This window comes from Saccopteryx bilineata, chromosome 2 (assembly GCF_036850765.1).
Source record: "Saccopteryx bilineata isolate mSacBil1 chromosome 2, mSacBil1_pri_phased_curated, whole genome shotgun sequence".
NCBI lineage: Eukaryota > Metazoa > Chordata > Mammalia > Chiroptera > Emballonuridae > Saccopteryx > Saccopteryx bilineata.
The window spans coordinates 171,810,896-171,824,992 of record NC_089491.1 but is presented as its reverse complement, the minus strand read 5'-3'; the positions used below and the strand labels follow the sequence as shown (position 1 = coordinate 171,824,992).

Sequence of the window (14,097 nt, the reverse complement as noted above, 5' to 3'; positions counted from 1 at the left end):
AGTGGGACTTGCAGTACATTAATTCAATTGTCTGGACTGAAGTCCACTGTCACTAGGTAGTCAAAAAGTTATATAAATAAGAAAAATCAAAACAAAAAAACACCAAAAACAAGAAACTCCAAACTGAATAACTGGGTCTAAATAAACTTGGATCAAGGGAGTCCTATGATGAGGATGGGTTTTAGAAAACCAAACCCCCAACTCCATCATAAGCTCATGACCTCAAAGCAAGAAATGTACTACCTATATAGCACATGGTACTACTAAACTAAACCAGCATCCTCTTTACTCCTAGCAAGTGTCAGAAGTTCTTTTGGTTATATAGTAAGGATTAGTTTATATATTAACATACATCTGAAATAGATCAGAAAAGCAGTTTCTAAAATACCTTTATAAACTTGGGAACATTTTATTTTACATATTTTATTGTTTTTGTTTTTAAAATGAGGTATCTTTAGATAGGAATGATTTGAACACATGATATGACTCAACTAGGAAGCAGAATGATGAAAAAATTTGAGAAATTACTGTAGACTTCAATAACTCTGTGAAAGAAGCTTAAGAATGACACAAAATTTATTTTTAAGTCATTTGAGCTAAAACTAGAAAAGCATCTCTTGTTCACATCCCCTTATCAGTCAAAAAAATAAAAACTTAAAAAAATCTTCATACAGTACCTTTTCCCCAAATCGATAAACCATACAGTTACTATCCCAGAAAAAATTAAGGCACCAAAGTCAAGAGGCACGCCAACACTAGATATGGGGGTAGGAGAAAGTCTGTTCACAGCACAGAAAAGCAGTCCTATAATGGGACTATCCCTTTTCCTACCATATGTATTGATATTGTTGTTTGTATATCAACCAAGGTAGAATCTGACCACTGCATCTAGTCAACAGCAGGTACTTAATTGTAGGCAATGCTGAAAGGGCAAATATGTTCCAGTCTTTAATGAAATCTTTAGTGAAATCTTGGACATTTCTGACAAAGGACAAATGCTTAATCTGTCTACACCACCGTCTTTTCCTTTTATCCTTTTTTTTTGGGGGGGGGGTTGTGTGTGGGAGAGGCAGAGAAAGAGAGAAACATCACACTGTTCCTGTATGTGCCCTGACTGGGGATCGAACTGGCAACTCCTGTGCTTCAGGACAATGCTAAAACCAATCAACCTCAGTCAATACACAACTACTTGGTGTATATCAGGCCAGGGCTTTATTTTTTATTTATTGAATGATTTTTTGAGAGAGAGAAAGAGGAAGGAAAAGAGAGGGGAGGGGGGAAGGGAAATATCCATTTGTTGTTCCACTCAGTCATGCAGTCATTGGTTGCTTCCCATGTGTGCCTTGACTGAGGTTCAAACCCACAACCTTGTTGTTTCAGGACTATGCTCTAACCCAGTGGTCCCCAACCTTTTTTGGGCCACGGACTGGTTTAATGTCAGAAAATATTTTCATGGACCGGCCTTTAGGGTGGGACAGATAAATGTATCACGTGACCGAGACAAGCATCAAGAGTGAGTCTTACACAGATATAACAGAGGGAATCTGGTCATTTTTTAAAAATAAAACATTGTTCAGACTTAAATATAAATAAAATGGAAATAATGTAAGTTATTTATTCTTTCTCTGTGGACCGGTACCAAATAGCCCACAGACCGGTACCGGTCCGTGGCCCAGGGGTTGGGGACCACTGCTCTAACTGACTGAGCTAACCAGCCAGGGCCCTCTTTTGTCTTTCTTTAGAAATATGGAGAATTGCCTGACCAGGAGGTGGCGCAGTGGATAGAGAATCAGACTGGGACATGAAGTTCCCAGGTTCGAGACCCTGAGGTCGCCAGCTTGAGTGTGGGCTCATCTGGTTTGAGCAAGGCTCACCAGCTTGAGCCCAAGGTCGCTGGCTCGAGCAAGGGGTCACTCGGTCTGCTGGAGCCCCCCCAATCAAGGCACATATGAGAAAGCAATCAATGAACAACTAAGGTGCTGCAATGAAGAACTGATGCTTCTCATCTCTCTCCCTTCCTGTCTGTCTCTCCCTATCTGTACCTCTCTGACTCTCTGCCTCTACACACAAAAAAAAGAAAGAAATATGGAGGATAAATCTGTTTGCTGTGTTACCCACCTTTAGTGCTATGTGTGCTAGATATGCTAAGCATCCTTTAGTGCAGAAATGGTGGCACCTAAAACAGTGCCCTGGCCTGACCTGTGGTAGCGCAGTGGATAAAGCATTAACCTGCCCTCTCTCCTCTCTCTAAAAAAAAAAATTAAAAATCAATAAATATTTAAAAACAAGCAAACAAACAGTACTCTGGGTAAGAAACCTTTTTTTTTTTTTTTGTATTTCTTTGAAGCTGGAAACGGGGAAAGACAGTCAGACTCCCACATGTGCCCGACTGGGATCCACCCAGCATGCCCACCAGGGGGCGATGCTCTGCCCCTCCAGGGCGTCGCTCTGTCGCGACCAGAGCCACTCTAGCGCCTGGGGCAGAGGCCAAGGAGCCATCCCCAGCGCCCGGGCCATCTTTGCTCCAATGAAGCCTCGGCTGCAGGAGGGGAAGAGAGAGACAGAGAGGAAGGAGAGGGGGAGGGGTGGAGAAGCAGATGGGCGCTTCTCCTGTGTGCCCTGGCTGGGAATCGAACCCGGGACTTCTGCACGCCAGGCCGACGCTCTACCACTGAGCCAACCGGCCAGGGCCTGGGTAAGAAGCTTTGATTCACATGATGAAATAACCTTAAGTACGTTCCTGAGGCTCCTGATTCATACCTTTGTCCAAAGGTACTGTCAAAATCTTTTAGTATATTTAAATCCTAAACTTTAAAGCTATGATGTTTAATATGGTAGCTACTAGCCACATGTGACTACTGAGCCCTTGAAATGTGACTAGTATGAACTGAGATGTTCTATAAAATGAAAAATACATGCCCTGGCCAGTTTGCTCAGTGGTAGAGTGTCCACCTGGCGTGTGAAGTCCCGGGTTCAATTTCCCATCAGGGCACACAAGAGAAGTGACCATCTGCTTCTCCCCCTCCTTTCTTTCCTCTCCCGCAGTCATGGCTGGATTGATTCAAGCACATTGGCCCCAGGCGCTGAGGATGGCTCAGTGGAGCCTCTGCCTCAGGAACTAAAAATAACTTAGTTCTAAGCATGACCCCAGGTGGGCAGAGCATCAGCCCAAGATGGTCACCGAGTGGATCTCAGTTAGCATCCTGTAGTGCAGAAATGGTGCATCCCGCCTCACTTAAATAAATTAAAAAAGTATATACACACACACATCAGATTTTGAAGCCTTAGTATGAAAAATAATATAAAATATCCCAATAATTTTAAAATTATTGTTGAAATATCATTTTGGTATAGTGCATTTAATAAAATATATTATTAAAATTATTTTCACTTTTCTTTAATATGGCCACCAAAAAATTAAAAATTATACATGTAGTTTTCATTATATTTCTACTGGGAAGCACCACTCTAAGGAGGCTAAGCCATTTCTTATTAGTTCATGGGGTCCTAAACAATCCATTCTTTGTTATCAGGTATCCTGAGAAAAGAATTAACCAGCAATTTAGGCAAAATGCCTAATGTTTACACAGCTTCATACATTTCACCTCTCAAGCGACTTCTATGCTTCAAAGTGTCTAGTTCTATTTATTTCAAAGAAAAAAATAATCTACGTTAGTACTTCAGCACAAAGCCGGTTATCGCCTAACAGACATTCTAGGTATCATTCAGCACCATTCTTAAAGCTCACTGACTTAATGAGAACAGTTTTCAGGTGGTTAAAAAAATAAGATTGATGGATAAAGGAATAGATGAATAGATTGCATAAAAATGTTAATTGTAGAAACTAGGTGGTATGTATCTGAGTGTTCGCTCAATTTTTGCCTCAGTTATATATCTGAAAATTTCAAAAATAAATATGCGGTGGGGGGGAAGGACAGAATATGGCACTATGGCCTCAGATTTAAGTCTCATTAACATAAATACTTCATCCTAGGATAGTTCTGAGATCTAGGGATCATTCTGGAAAACTATGGGCTACAGGATCCATGACAATGACTTCATCATCTTCTTCGATGTATGTAGTTTGGCTTAACTATATCCAAAAGAACCAGAATAGTCTCTACTTACACTGAGCTTATGTGTCAGGCTCCATATATCTACCCAACATCTCCATGCCAAGTATTATTTCTTATCTCTATTTTTTAAAATTATTTTTATTTATTCATTTTAGAGAGAGAGAGAGAAGGGCAGAAGAGCAGGAAGCATCAACTCCCATATGTGCCTTGACCAGGCAAGCCCAGGGTTTTGAACTGGCGACCTCATGGTTCCAGGTTAATGCTTGATCCACTGCACCACCACAGGTCAGGCTCTATTTTTTTTGAGAAGAAAAAAATATATTAAGGAACTTAACCAAGGTCCTATCATAAGTGGTGGTGCAAGAATCTGGACCCAGGCAGTCTGGTTCCCAAGTCTATGTTCCCAATCAATTCATTATACTCTCAAAAGCCTTATTAGAATACCTGCTCCAAAAAGGGGGAAGACTTTGTTTAGTTTACTGCTGTCATCTGACTCTTAGGAAAGGAGTAAGTGGGGGGAAAAAAGACAAACTGGCAGTGGCTCATGGGGAAATAAAGCAAACATGTCTACATCTGCAGAGTCCTAGGCCTAAGAGAAGGCACTTACTCAGAAAAGCCTTTCCACTTCAGTAGATATTCCACTTGCCCCTTAACCACACGCCTATCTAGCACCTTCTCCACGACGTACTCCTCCTCATCCTCTGAAGAAGAACTGTCAGCTGTTCGCTTGGTTTTCTTTCCCATGTCGCACACTCTTCCACCTGAAGGACTAAGGCCACTGGGTTCCTGCAAATGGAAAGGATAAAATGGTCAGAATCCATGTGAAGAGTTAAAACTCTCTGTCTCTTCCTTTTTTAAAAAAAACTGGCCCTGGCCGGTTGGCTCGGCGGTAGAGCGTCGGCCTGGCATGCGGGGGACCCGGGTTCGATTCCCAGTCAGGGCACATAGGAGAAGCGCCCATTTGCTTCTCCACCCCTCCCCTCCTTCCTCTCTGTCTCTCTCTTCCCCTCCCGCAGCCAAGCTCCATTGGAGCAAAGATGGCCCGGGCGCTGGGGATGGCTCCTTGGCCTCTGCCCCAGGCGCTAGAGTGGCTCTGGTCGCGGCAGAGCCACACCCCAGAGGGGCAGAGCATTGCCCCCTGGTGGGCGTGCCGGGTGGATCCCGGTAGGGCGCATGCGGGAGTCTGTCTGTCTCTCCCTGTTTTCAGCATCAGAAAAATACAAAACAAACAAACAAACAAACAAAAAAAAACCTGTCCTCTTGTGCCGTTAAGGGCCAGCCCTATACTCAGGACAGCCCTCTTAAATTGAGAGGGAGATTGCTGTGTGTTCTGCCAGACCCCCTGTTAAAACTGAGCACAGGGGAACAGAGAAAACATGGGCCAGGACAAGTGGCTGTCTCTTCTTGATGAGATGTAGAGGGTATAACACAATGCCATGTACCCTTCTCTCAGGTCAAGCATTCTACATACGAATACTAAGAATTTAATCAAAAATTGGGTATATCGCTTGACCAGGCAGTGGTGCAGTGGATAGAGCATCGGACTGGGAAGCGGAACACCCAGGTTTGAGACCCCGAGGTCACCAGTTTGAGCGCGGGCTCATCTGGTTTGAGCAAAAAGCTCACCAGCTTGAGCCCAAGGTCACTGGCTCAAGCAAGGGGTTACTCAGTCTGCTGAAGGCCCACGGTCAAGGCACATATGAGAAAGCAATCAATGAACAACTAAGGTGTTGCAATGCACAACGAAAAACTAATGACTGATGCTTCTCATCTCTCTGTTCTTGTCTGTCTATCCCTCTCTCAGACTCTCTCTCTCTCTCTGTAAAGAAAAAAAAAAAAAGGGTATATCCCCACTTTCCCAATCACAAGTTTCTCTTCAACTAACGGGACCAAAATTAGATGGCACAATTGTCTAACTCATATAATTTCAGATTCCAAAATGACAAGTAGTGTGGCATGTTACTCCTGGCTACTTCAGTAACTGTTTACAACAAGCCAGGAACTCAAATAAAAATGTGGAAAACCTGCAGTTAAAAGAACCATGATAGAAATAAAACCTTTCCTTCCAAGGTAAACAAGGTTCTTTATAAAAATGAAAAAAAAAAGCCACCAAAATGTAACTTTCCCCTGCTCTGAGCATCTTGACTGATCAGTCTCTTAGCAGCACAGAAAGGCCTGCTCAGCCATCTTTCACCACATTCTCTGTTACTCAGTACATTTCCCTTAAACAAACCAAGCTCCCCCTCAGAGAATCCATCGGCTCACAAAAGCAAGGCTGACATCTCAAACACACTAAGCCTCCTTTTCCATTTGGGAATGGGAGGGAGGAAAAAAAAATTTTTAAGTCCTAAAATCAAAATTAGTCATTGGATTGTTCAGTAATTCTCAAGGCTCAACTAATCCAAATAGTTAAGGAGGTACCTCTCCTCTTAACTCAAGCTGACTTCAGGACAAAGAATGAGGAGGAGGAAAAAGAAGACTGGCTCCAGACTCACATCAACATGAAGACTCAAAACACAGAAGAACTATTCATTGGCCCAAGGAAAGCTGAAGGCAACACAAATGAAAACTGAGTTAAGCGTAGAAATATGCACAACTGGGGAGGAGGGGGTGTTCCCCAACAGAGAATCTAGTTTTTAAAATTCCCATGTTATTACCATAATCATTTTTAAGAATTCTTCTTTAACCGTGTTAAATGGTGCCTACAGTCTGCATTATATATAGTGTAGCAGGAATTGTTTTCTTAGCTGAACTCCGTATTTACTTTGCTGTATTTTTAAAGATTTTTTTTCAGCACTCTAAAAATATTTCCATCTTGACTAGGAGACTACTCCTAGGATTAGGTAAAGCCACTATTAATCTCAGAATTTTGTTCAGGTAAAGTAGCATAAAAAGTTGCATTTACTAATTTACTTCAAATAACAAAATTTAAGGAATTATTCCAAGTATATATAGTTGGAAACCGTATCTCCAGAACTTGCTACCTAATAGGTCTGCCCACCAAATAAACTGCCTGTACCCATTAGGGCCCTGTAATAAAACTAAGTTTTCATTAAAACACTTTATTTGGAAAAGGGTGTGGGCAGAAGAATGTAAGTAGAGGGTTTCTAAATAATTTTTCCATGAATTTAGAAAGGAGTCCTAAGCTTCAAAATATATATATATGATTTGATTTATTTAAAATTTAAACAGACTCTGACCTCACCAGAGACAGGAAATTTTCTATTCCAGGGAGAGGACCCCACCCCACCCCCACTCACCTTGGAATTTCCGGGAGCTGAGCAGTTTAGGTCAAGAGCGCTGGGGTTAAAACCAGCCCTGGGTTAGATGCATGCAGTTAAGCATTGTGGCTATGGCCTCCCCTGCCTCACGAGGAAAAACAAGAATTTACATGTGTTCTTCTGTTTGACGGAGAAAAGAGGAAAATCTCCCTTTATACCTTCATGCAGAAGAGACGGCCTAAAGGGAGATGATGAATGGGGGTTCTCTTTACCTACCGGATCGCCCCAGTTCTTTCTTTCCCTCTGGGCTAACAGGAGGGGCCTTACCTCCTAGGTCTGGGGCTTGGCGGGCTGGCAGCTCCCCCGCCCCCACCCAGCTGCCTGGGCGCCACTGCGCAGCTGTCCCAGTCCGTTGCCATGGCAACTGGCAGCCGTACTAGACTAAGAGGGGGAGAGGCCAACTGAAAAATTGAAAGCCTTAACTTTCCTTTTCAGTGCAGGCTGGGTGAAGAAGTTGGAAGGTACCACCTACCTCGGCCTCAAGGCTAAGGCATTCGGAGCTCAAGGGAACTGGTTCTTGGGTTTTAAATCCAGAACTTGTGCTTATTCCTTTAAAAGCACTGGGAATTAATCAATACCATTTTAAAATCATCTAACAGGATTATAGCTCAACTGGAAGGGGGAGGGGAAAGGCCATGTCCTACAATAGGATCAGTGCAAACCACCCAACCCCTAATCCAGCCCACCAGAAGCACTTTACACAAGGCCTCTCTTCTACCATCTGTCACTGAACAGTTAATTAAAATTGCTTGGGGGTAGGAAGGCGAGGAGGAGAGACAACACAAGTGGAAGGAGAGTATTTGGGATACTATATAACCAGGGGTAGTCAACCTTTTTATACCTACCGCCCACTTTTGTATCTCTGTTAGTAGTAACATTTTCTAACCGCCCACGGGTTCCACAGTACTGCTGATTTATAAAGTAGGGAAGTAACTTTACTTTATAAAATTTATAAAGCAGTTACAGCAAGTTAAAGCATATAATAATAATTACTTACCAAGTACTTTATGTCAGATTTTCGCTTAGTTTGGCAGAATAAATCTTTATAACACAACTTACTATAGTTAAATCTATCTTTTTATTTATACTTTGGTTGTTCTGCTACTGCCCACCATGAAAGCTGGAGCGCCCACTAGTGGGCAGTAGAGTCCAGGTTGACTACCACTGAGCTATATAACTGCCCTTCTTAGGGAGATTACTAGATACAGAAACAGAACCCACAGCCTTGAAAAACTACCAAAGAACCTTTCAACTCAAATTATAGATACAAAAAAATGTTAACCCTTAAGTAGTTTTTAAAAAGGGAAGGGGAGAGCAATCCAGTCACAACCATTACTGTTAAAACCACTTCTCCATCCAGGCTGGGCCGCTAGTTGGTTTAGTGTCATCCCAATATGCCAAGGTTACGGTTTGATCTCCCATCAGGGCACAAACAAGAATCAACCAATGGAGCAACAAATCCGATGCTTCTCTCTCTCTCTCTCCCTCTCTCTCTAAAAAAAATCAATAAAAATAAAAAATAAATCTACCAATTAGTACATTAATAGGTGGAGCAACAAACTGATGTTTCTAAGGGGTAGGGGAAAGGGAGTAAAAAAAAAAAGAAATCAATGTTTCTCTCTCTAAAATCAATAAATTGAAAAAAAACCCCACTTCTTATTAGTTCTTATAATGTTATATAACAAGTTTTAAAATAATCACTACCCATCGGAAAAAATACATAATTAAAAATTATGTATATCAATAATCTGTAATACTTGAGAAAAGGAGGACTAAGATAAAGATCTTAGAGACTTGCAGTTCCATAAATCTGCATTTCTCCTGGCCCTAAAGAACACTTTAGAGAGCTCCAAAACCTGCTCTGCTTTATAGATATTTGTCTTTAGAGCTAGAGGTAGCTGCCATAGGAGAGTAGAAAAAAGGAGCTACCAAAAGTAACCCGATTTGAAGAAAAAGCAGAGAACGGGGACTATTTTAGTTATCAAACCAAAGAAATTACCTGTATAGGATATGAGAGCAAAGTAGACAAGTTTTCAACTATAGAAGATTTACTCAACTTTTAATGGACCCATCATGAAATCTGATTAAATGTTGCCTTTTTTTACTTCTTCCAACTTTCAAAAAGCTTTTCAGTTAAGGGATCATAAGAAAAATATTTAGATGTTCTAAATTAAAATTATAGCAGCCTGAGAGTGAAAGAGATAGAACATTAGTCTCTTAATAGTTGTGAACTAGCCCTGGGCGGTTGGCTCGGTGGTAGAGTGTTGGCCTGGCGTGCATAAGTCCCGGGTTCGATTCCCGGCCAGGGCACACAGGAGAAGCGCCCATCTGCTTCTCCACCCCTCCCCCTCTCCTTCCTCTCTGTCTCTCTCTTCCCCTCCCGGAGCCAAGGCTCCATTGGAGCAAAGATGGCCCGGGCGCTGGGGATGGCTCCTTGGCCTCTGCCCCAGGCGCTAAAGTGGCTCTGGTCGCGGCAGAGCGACGCCCGCCCCGGATGGGCAGAGCATCGACCCCTGGTGGGCAGAGCGTCCCCTCTGGTGGGCGTGCCGGGTGGCGCATGCGGGAGTCTGTCTGACTGTCTCTCCCCGTTTCTAGCTTCAGAAAAATACAAAAAAAAAAATAGTTGTGAACTAGTCCTGACAAAAAATTGCTCATTTTTCCTATATATCAGCTGGATTTTTAAAAAATGTTTATTTTATTGAATTTAGAGAAAGAGACAGAGACAGGAACATCAACCTGCTCCTGTGTGTGCCCTGACCAGAACTGAACCAGCAACCTCAGTGCTTCGGGATGCTCTAACCAAACACATTTTCCAGCCAGGGCTATATCTGTTGGAATTTAAAATTAAATTAGTCATTATTTCTTAAATTATCCAAGAGAGAATACCAGGATCCTATGTATTTTATTTACACATGAATTTTCCAATCTGCTACCCACAGCTAATCCATAGGAGTAGTCACTTCTTCTTTGAGGACTCTGCTGTGCCTGTCCCAGAACCAGCTGTTTCAACTGTTCCCACCCCCTCTGTCTATAGTGAATGTAAATCCTCTCAGACTGGTTACATCTTTCTCCCCTCTACCTGACATATAAAAATGCTTGCAAAATTCTGGGACAACGGGCCTGACCTGTGGTGGTGCAGTGGATAAAGCGTCAACCTGGAAACACTGAGGTTGCTGGTTCAAAACCCTGGCTTGCCTGGTCAAGGCATATATGGGAGTTGATGCTTCCTGCTCCTCCCCCTTCTCTCTCTCTCTCTCTCTCTCTCCCCCCCACCCCCCTTCTCTCCTCTCTAAAATGAATAAATAAAAAAATGTAAAAAAAAAAAGTTAAAATTCTGGGACAACGGGCATATTGTCTACCTTCCCCAGCCAGGTTGCTGGTGGTTTATACTCATGCCTCAAGACAGGGTATGTTTGTTCGTTTTGCTAGCAATGGCATGATAAACCCTTTCTTTTAGACTTTCAGCAGTGGAAGTTAAATTATTTTTTTTTCTGGTATATGAAAACAATGCCAAAGGAACTGGATCAGAATTCTGATTCTGTGATAAACTTGCCATGTGTGATCTTGAGTAAATAAGTTTTCAATCTAACTCCACAATCACTAAAATAGGCCAAAATAAATCCCCACTGCCTACCTCCTAGGGAGTGAGTTTATGTTGAAACCAAAAAGCTGTTCAGTGCCCTAAAGAGAAGCTTTTGTAAAAATATTATAGGGCCGAATACAACAGCAGCAGGAAATATGACCTTCCAAATTCCTAAGCTGTTAAACCATATCACATGCAATAACTTCTGCAACTCAACATGTTAGCAGACAGCAAGAAAGGAGGAACAGTGTCTGTTAATTAAGTGATAAACTAATAAAATAAACCTCCAGAGAAAAGGCAGGTATGTTCTCTCTTAAGAGTAAAATACCTCTTGTGCCTTAAAACTCAGAAAAGCACATGAGAGGACAGAATGAAAAGACTGACTAAAAGTAATTCTGTGAAGCCTGACCTGTGGTGGTGCAGTGGATAAAGCGTCGACCTGGAATGCTGAGGTCGCCGGTTCAAAACCCTAGGCTTGCACGGTCAAGGCACATATGGGAGTTGAAGCTTTCTGCTCCTTCCCCCCCTTCTCTCTCTCTCTCTCTCTCAATCTCTCTCTCTCCTCTAAAATGAATAAATAAATAAAAATAAAAGTAATTCTGTGAAGAGATAAAGGACAGGAAAGAAGGAGAGCAATACCAACACTTCATTAATTTTTTTAGTGAGCTAGAGACAGACAGACAGGAAGAGAGATGAGAAGCATCAGCTCATAATTACGGCATCTTAGTTGTTCATTGATTTTTTTCGGAGTCTTACTGGGGGGCTCCAGCAGAGCCAGTGACCCCTTGCTCAAGCCAACAAACTTTGGGCTCAAACCAGCGACCATGGGGTCATGTCCATGATCCCACACTCAAGCCAACAACCTTGCGCCCAAGCCAGGTGAGCCCACACTCAAGTTGGCAACCTACCTTGGGATTTCAAACCTGGGTCCTCAGTGTCCCCGGCCGAAGCTCTATCCACTGCGCCACCACCTGGTCAGGCACACCAACACGTTAGGAACACTAATCTGTTAGGAAAAAAAAAAGGAATTCAAGGAGGAAAAGGACAAAAATACTCTGGAGTCCACCCATCTCCCTAAAACATCTGGGAATAGAGTCAGATCAATTCCCTCTTTCCATTCTTAAGAACCTAAAGTGCACATGGCTGAGATCCATTACTCTTTGGGAAATAATTTTTTCCCACCATCTCTATGATTGTTTACTTACTTATTTAATTTAGAAATTAAATTTAATGGGGTGACATTGATCAATAAGAGTACATAGATTTCAGGTGAACATTTCTATAGCACTTGAATAGTTGATTGTGTTGTGTGCCCATCACCCAAAATCAAAGGGAAATGGGTTTTGTAACAGCTGACAAATCAAATTGGGCCTGATGCCAGGAGTTGGAGTCGAACCATAATATTCTGTAAAGAATGGCATGCAATTGTTTTGTAAATCTCCTGGACAGTCACAGATCAGAAGCTGGCAAGTATGATGACAAAGTTCTGATGGAATGTGTCTTATCTTAACCTTGAAGTTACAGATCTGCTCAGGAGCAGCAGTAAGAAATGAGAAATGCACTCAGACATCGAAGGAGACATAATTCTCTTTTAGACAGTGCAACCCAGTGTATTAGGGTCAAATGAAACACAAAGCCAGATGGACTATTTAAGGACTAGAGCCCGGGCCAGATAAAGCATCAAGACTGGTGGTGGTTCACACTGAGCTTGGGAGGAGGTAGGGTTTTAGTATGAGAAATGAGACATGACTGGCAGGAGGACGGAGTGATTAAGGCAAAATCCTGATACTGTGCAGGAGGAAGAGAGAATGAGCCTCTCAGTGCAACCTTATCCTTGTGAAAATCTCCATGGGACGGGGAGAGGTGCTTCTCAAATTTCCAGTCTTCAGGCAAAACATCTCTAAGCCTTCTCTTGAATATACACAGGAACTCTCTGTTAAAGGCATCAACATCTACAGATTCCAGTAATTTAACTACCCATAAGGATACAAGAAATAGTGGGCCCCACCAACCCTTCATGTCAATGATGGGCAAATTCACCTTACAGACTTGAGTGCCAAATAGACACCTAAACCAGGGAACTGGTGAGAGCTGGCTTTGGAAACACATCAAAGATCATTGTATTTAGGCAGTCAGAACCTTCATTTCAAGCCAATGATAGGGGGATGTCTTTAACAGATGAAAATAATCTTCCCGCCCTGGCCGGTTGGCTCAGCGGTAGAGCGTCGGCCTGGCATGCGGGGGACCTGGGTTCGATTCCCGGCCAGGGCACATAGGAGAAGCGCCCATTTGCTTCTCCACCCCCCACCCCCTTCTTCCTCTCTGTCTCTCTCTTCCCCTCCCGCAGCCAAGGCTCCATTGGAGCAAAGATGGCCCGGGCGCTGGGGATGGCTCCTTGGCCTCTGCCCCAGGCGCGAGAGTGGCTCTGGTCGCAGCAGAGCATTGCCCCCTGGTGGGCAGAGCTTCGCCCCTGGTGGGCGTGCCGGGTGGATCCCGGTCGGGCGCATGCGGGAGTCGGACTGTCTCTCCCCGTTTCCAGCTTCAGAAAAATACAAAAAAAAAAAAAAAAATCTTCCCCCCAAAAGGGGGGGGGCAGGGAAGAGCTGAGGTGGTGAAGCAGAAAGAGAACAAAAAAATCCCACACATTACAAGGATAAAAGAAAAAAATATTAAAAAACTGCCAATTGGCCCTAGCCAGTTGGCTCAGGGTCAAGTGTTGGCCCGGTGTGTGGATGCCCCGGGTTCAATTTCCAGTCAGGGCACAGAAGAAGTGCCTGTCTGCTTCTCCACCCCTCCCCCTCTTGTCCCTCTCTTTCTCTCTTCCCTTCCTGCAGCCACGGCTTGATTGGAGCGAGTTGGACCCGGGTGCTGAGGATAGCTCCAGGGTCTCTGCCTCAGGTGCTAAGAAGAGCTCATTTGCTGAGCAATGGAGCATCGCCCCCTAGTGGGCTTGCTGGTGGATCCCGGTCAGGGCGCATGCCAGAGACTCTCTCTGCCTCCCCTCCTCTCACTGAATTAAAAAACTGCCAATCCCCAGATATTAAAGAGCGGGGAGGCCTGACCTGTGGTGGCGCAGTGGATAAAGCGTCGACCTGGAAATGCTGAGGTTGCCGGTTTGAAACCCTGGGCTTGCCTGGTCAAGGCACATATGGGAGTT

At 43.4% G+C, this 14,097-nt stretch overlaps 1 protein-coding gene and 1 non-coding gene across 10 annotated transcripts in view; both read right to left on the bottom strand.

The window, feature by feature from the left end:
* CBX5 (chromobox 5) overlaps nucleotides 1-14,097 on the bottom strand; it is a 55,195-nt gene that overhangs the window by 22,304 nt on the left and 18,794 nt on the right. For 3 of the 9 annotated variants that reach the window (XM_066258526.1, XM_066258525.1, XM_066258527.1), the window contains exons 2-3: nucleotides 11,849-11,946; nucleotides 4,684-4,862 (exon numbers count right to left, since the gene is read on the bottom strand). In XM_066258526.1, the coding sequence (XP_066114623.1) occupies nucleotides 4,684-4,820 (137 nt within the window). In that variant the 5' untranslated portion in view covers nucleotides 4,821-4,862; nucleotides 11,849-11,946. Of the gene's footprint in view, nucleotides 1-4,683; nucleotides 4,863-7,336; nucleotides 7,553-7,573; nucleotides 7,676-7,829; nucleotides 7,867-11,848; nucleotides 11,947-14,097 lie in introns of those variants that run through there. The other 6 variants (XM_066258529.1, XM_066258534.1, XM_066258533.1 and 3 more) reach the window with 5 other exon arrangements.
* LOC136327581 (small Cajal body-specific RNA 11) lies at nucleotides 5,328-5,466 on the bottom strand. Its single transcript, XR_010729768.1, has one exon. It is a non-coding gene; the product is annotated as a small Cajal body-specific RNA 11 (non-coding RNA).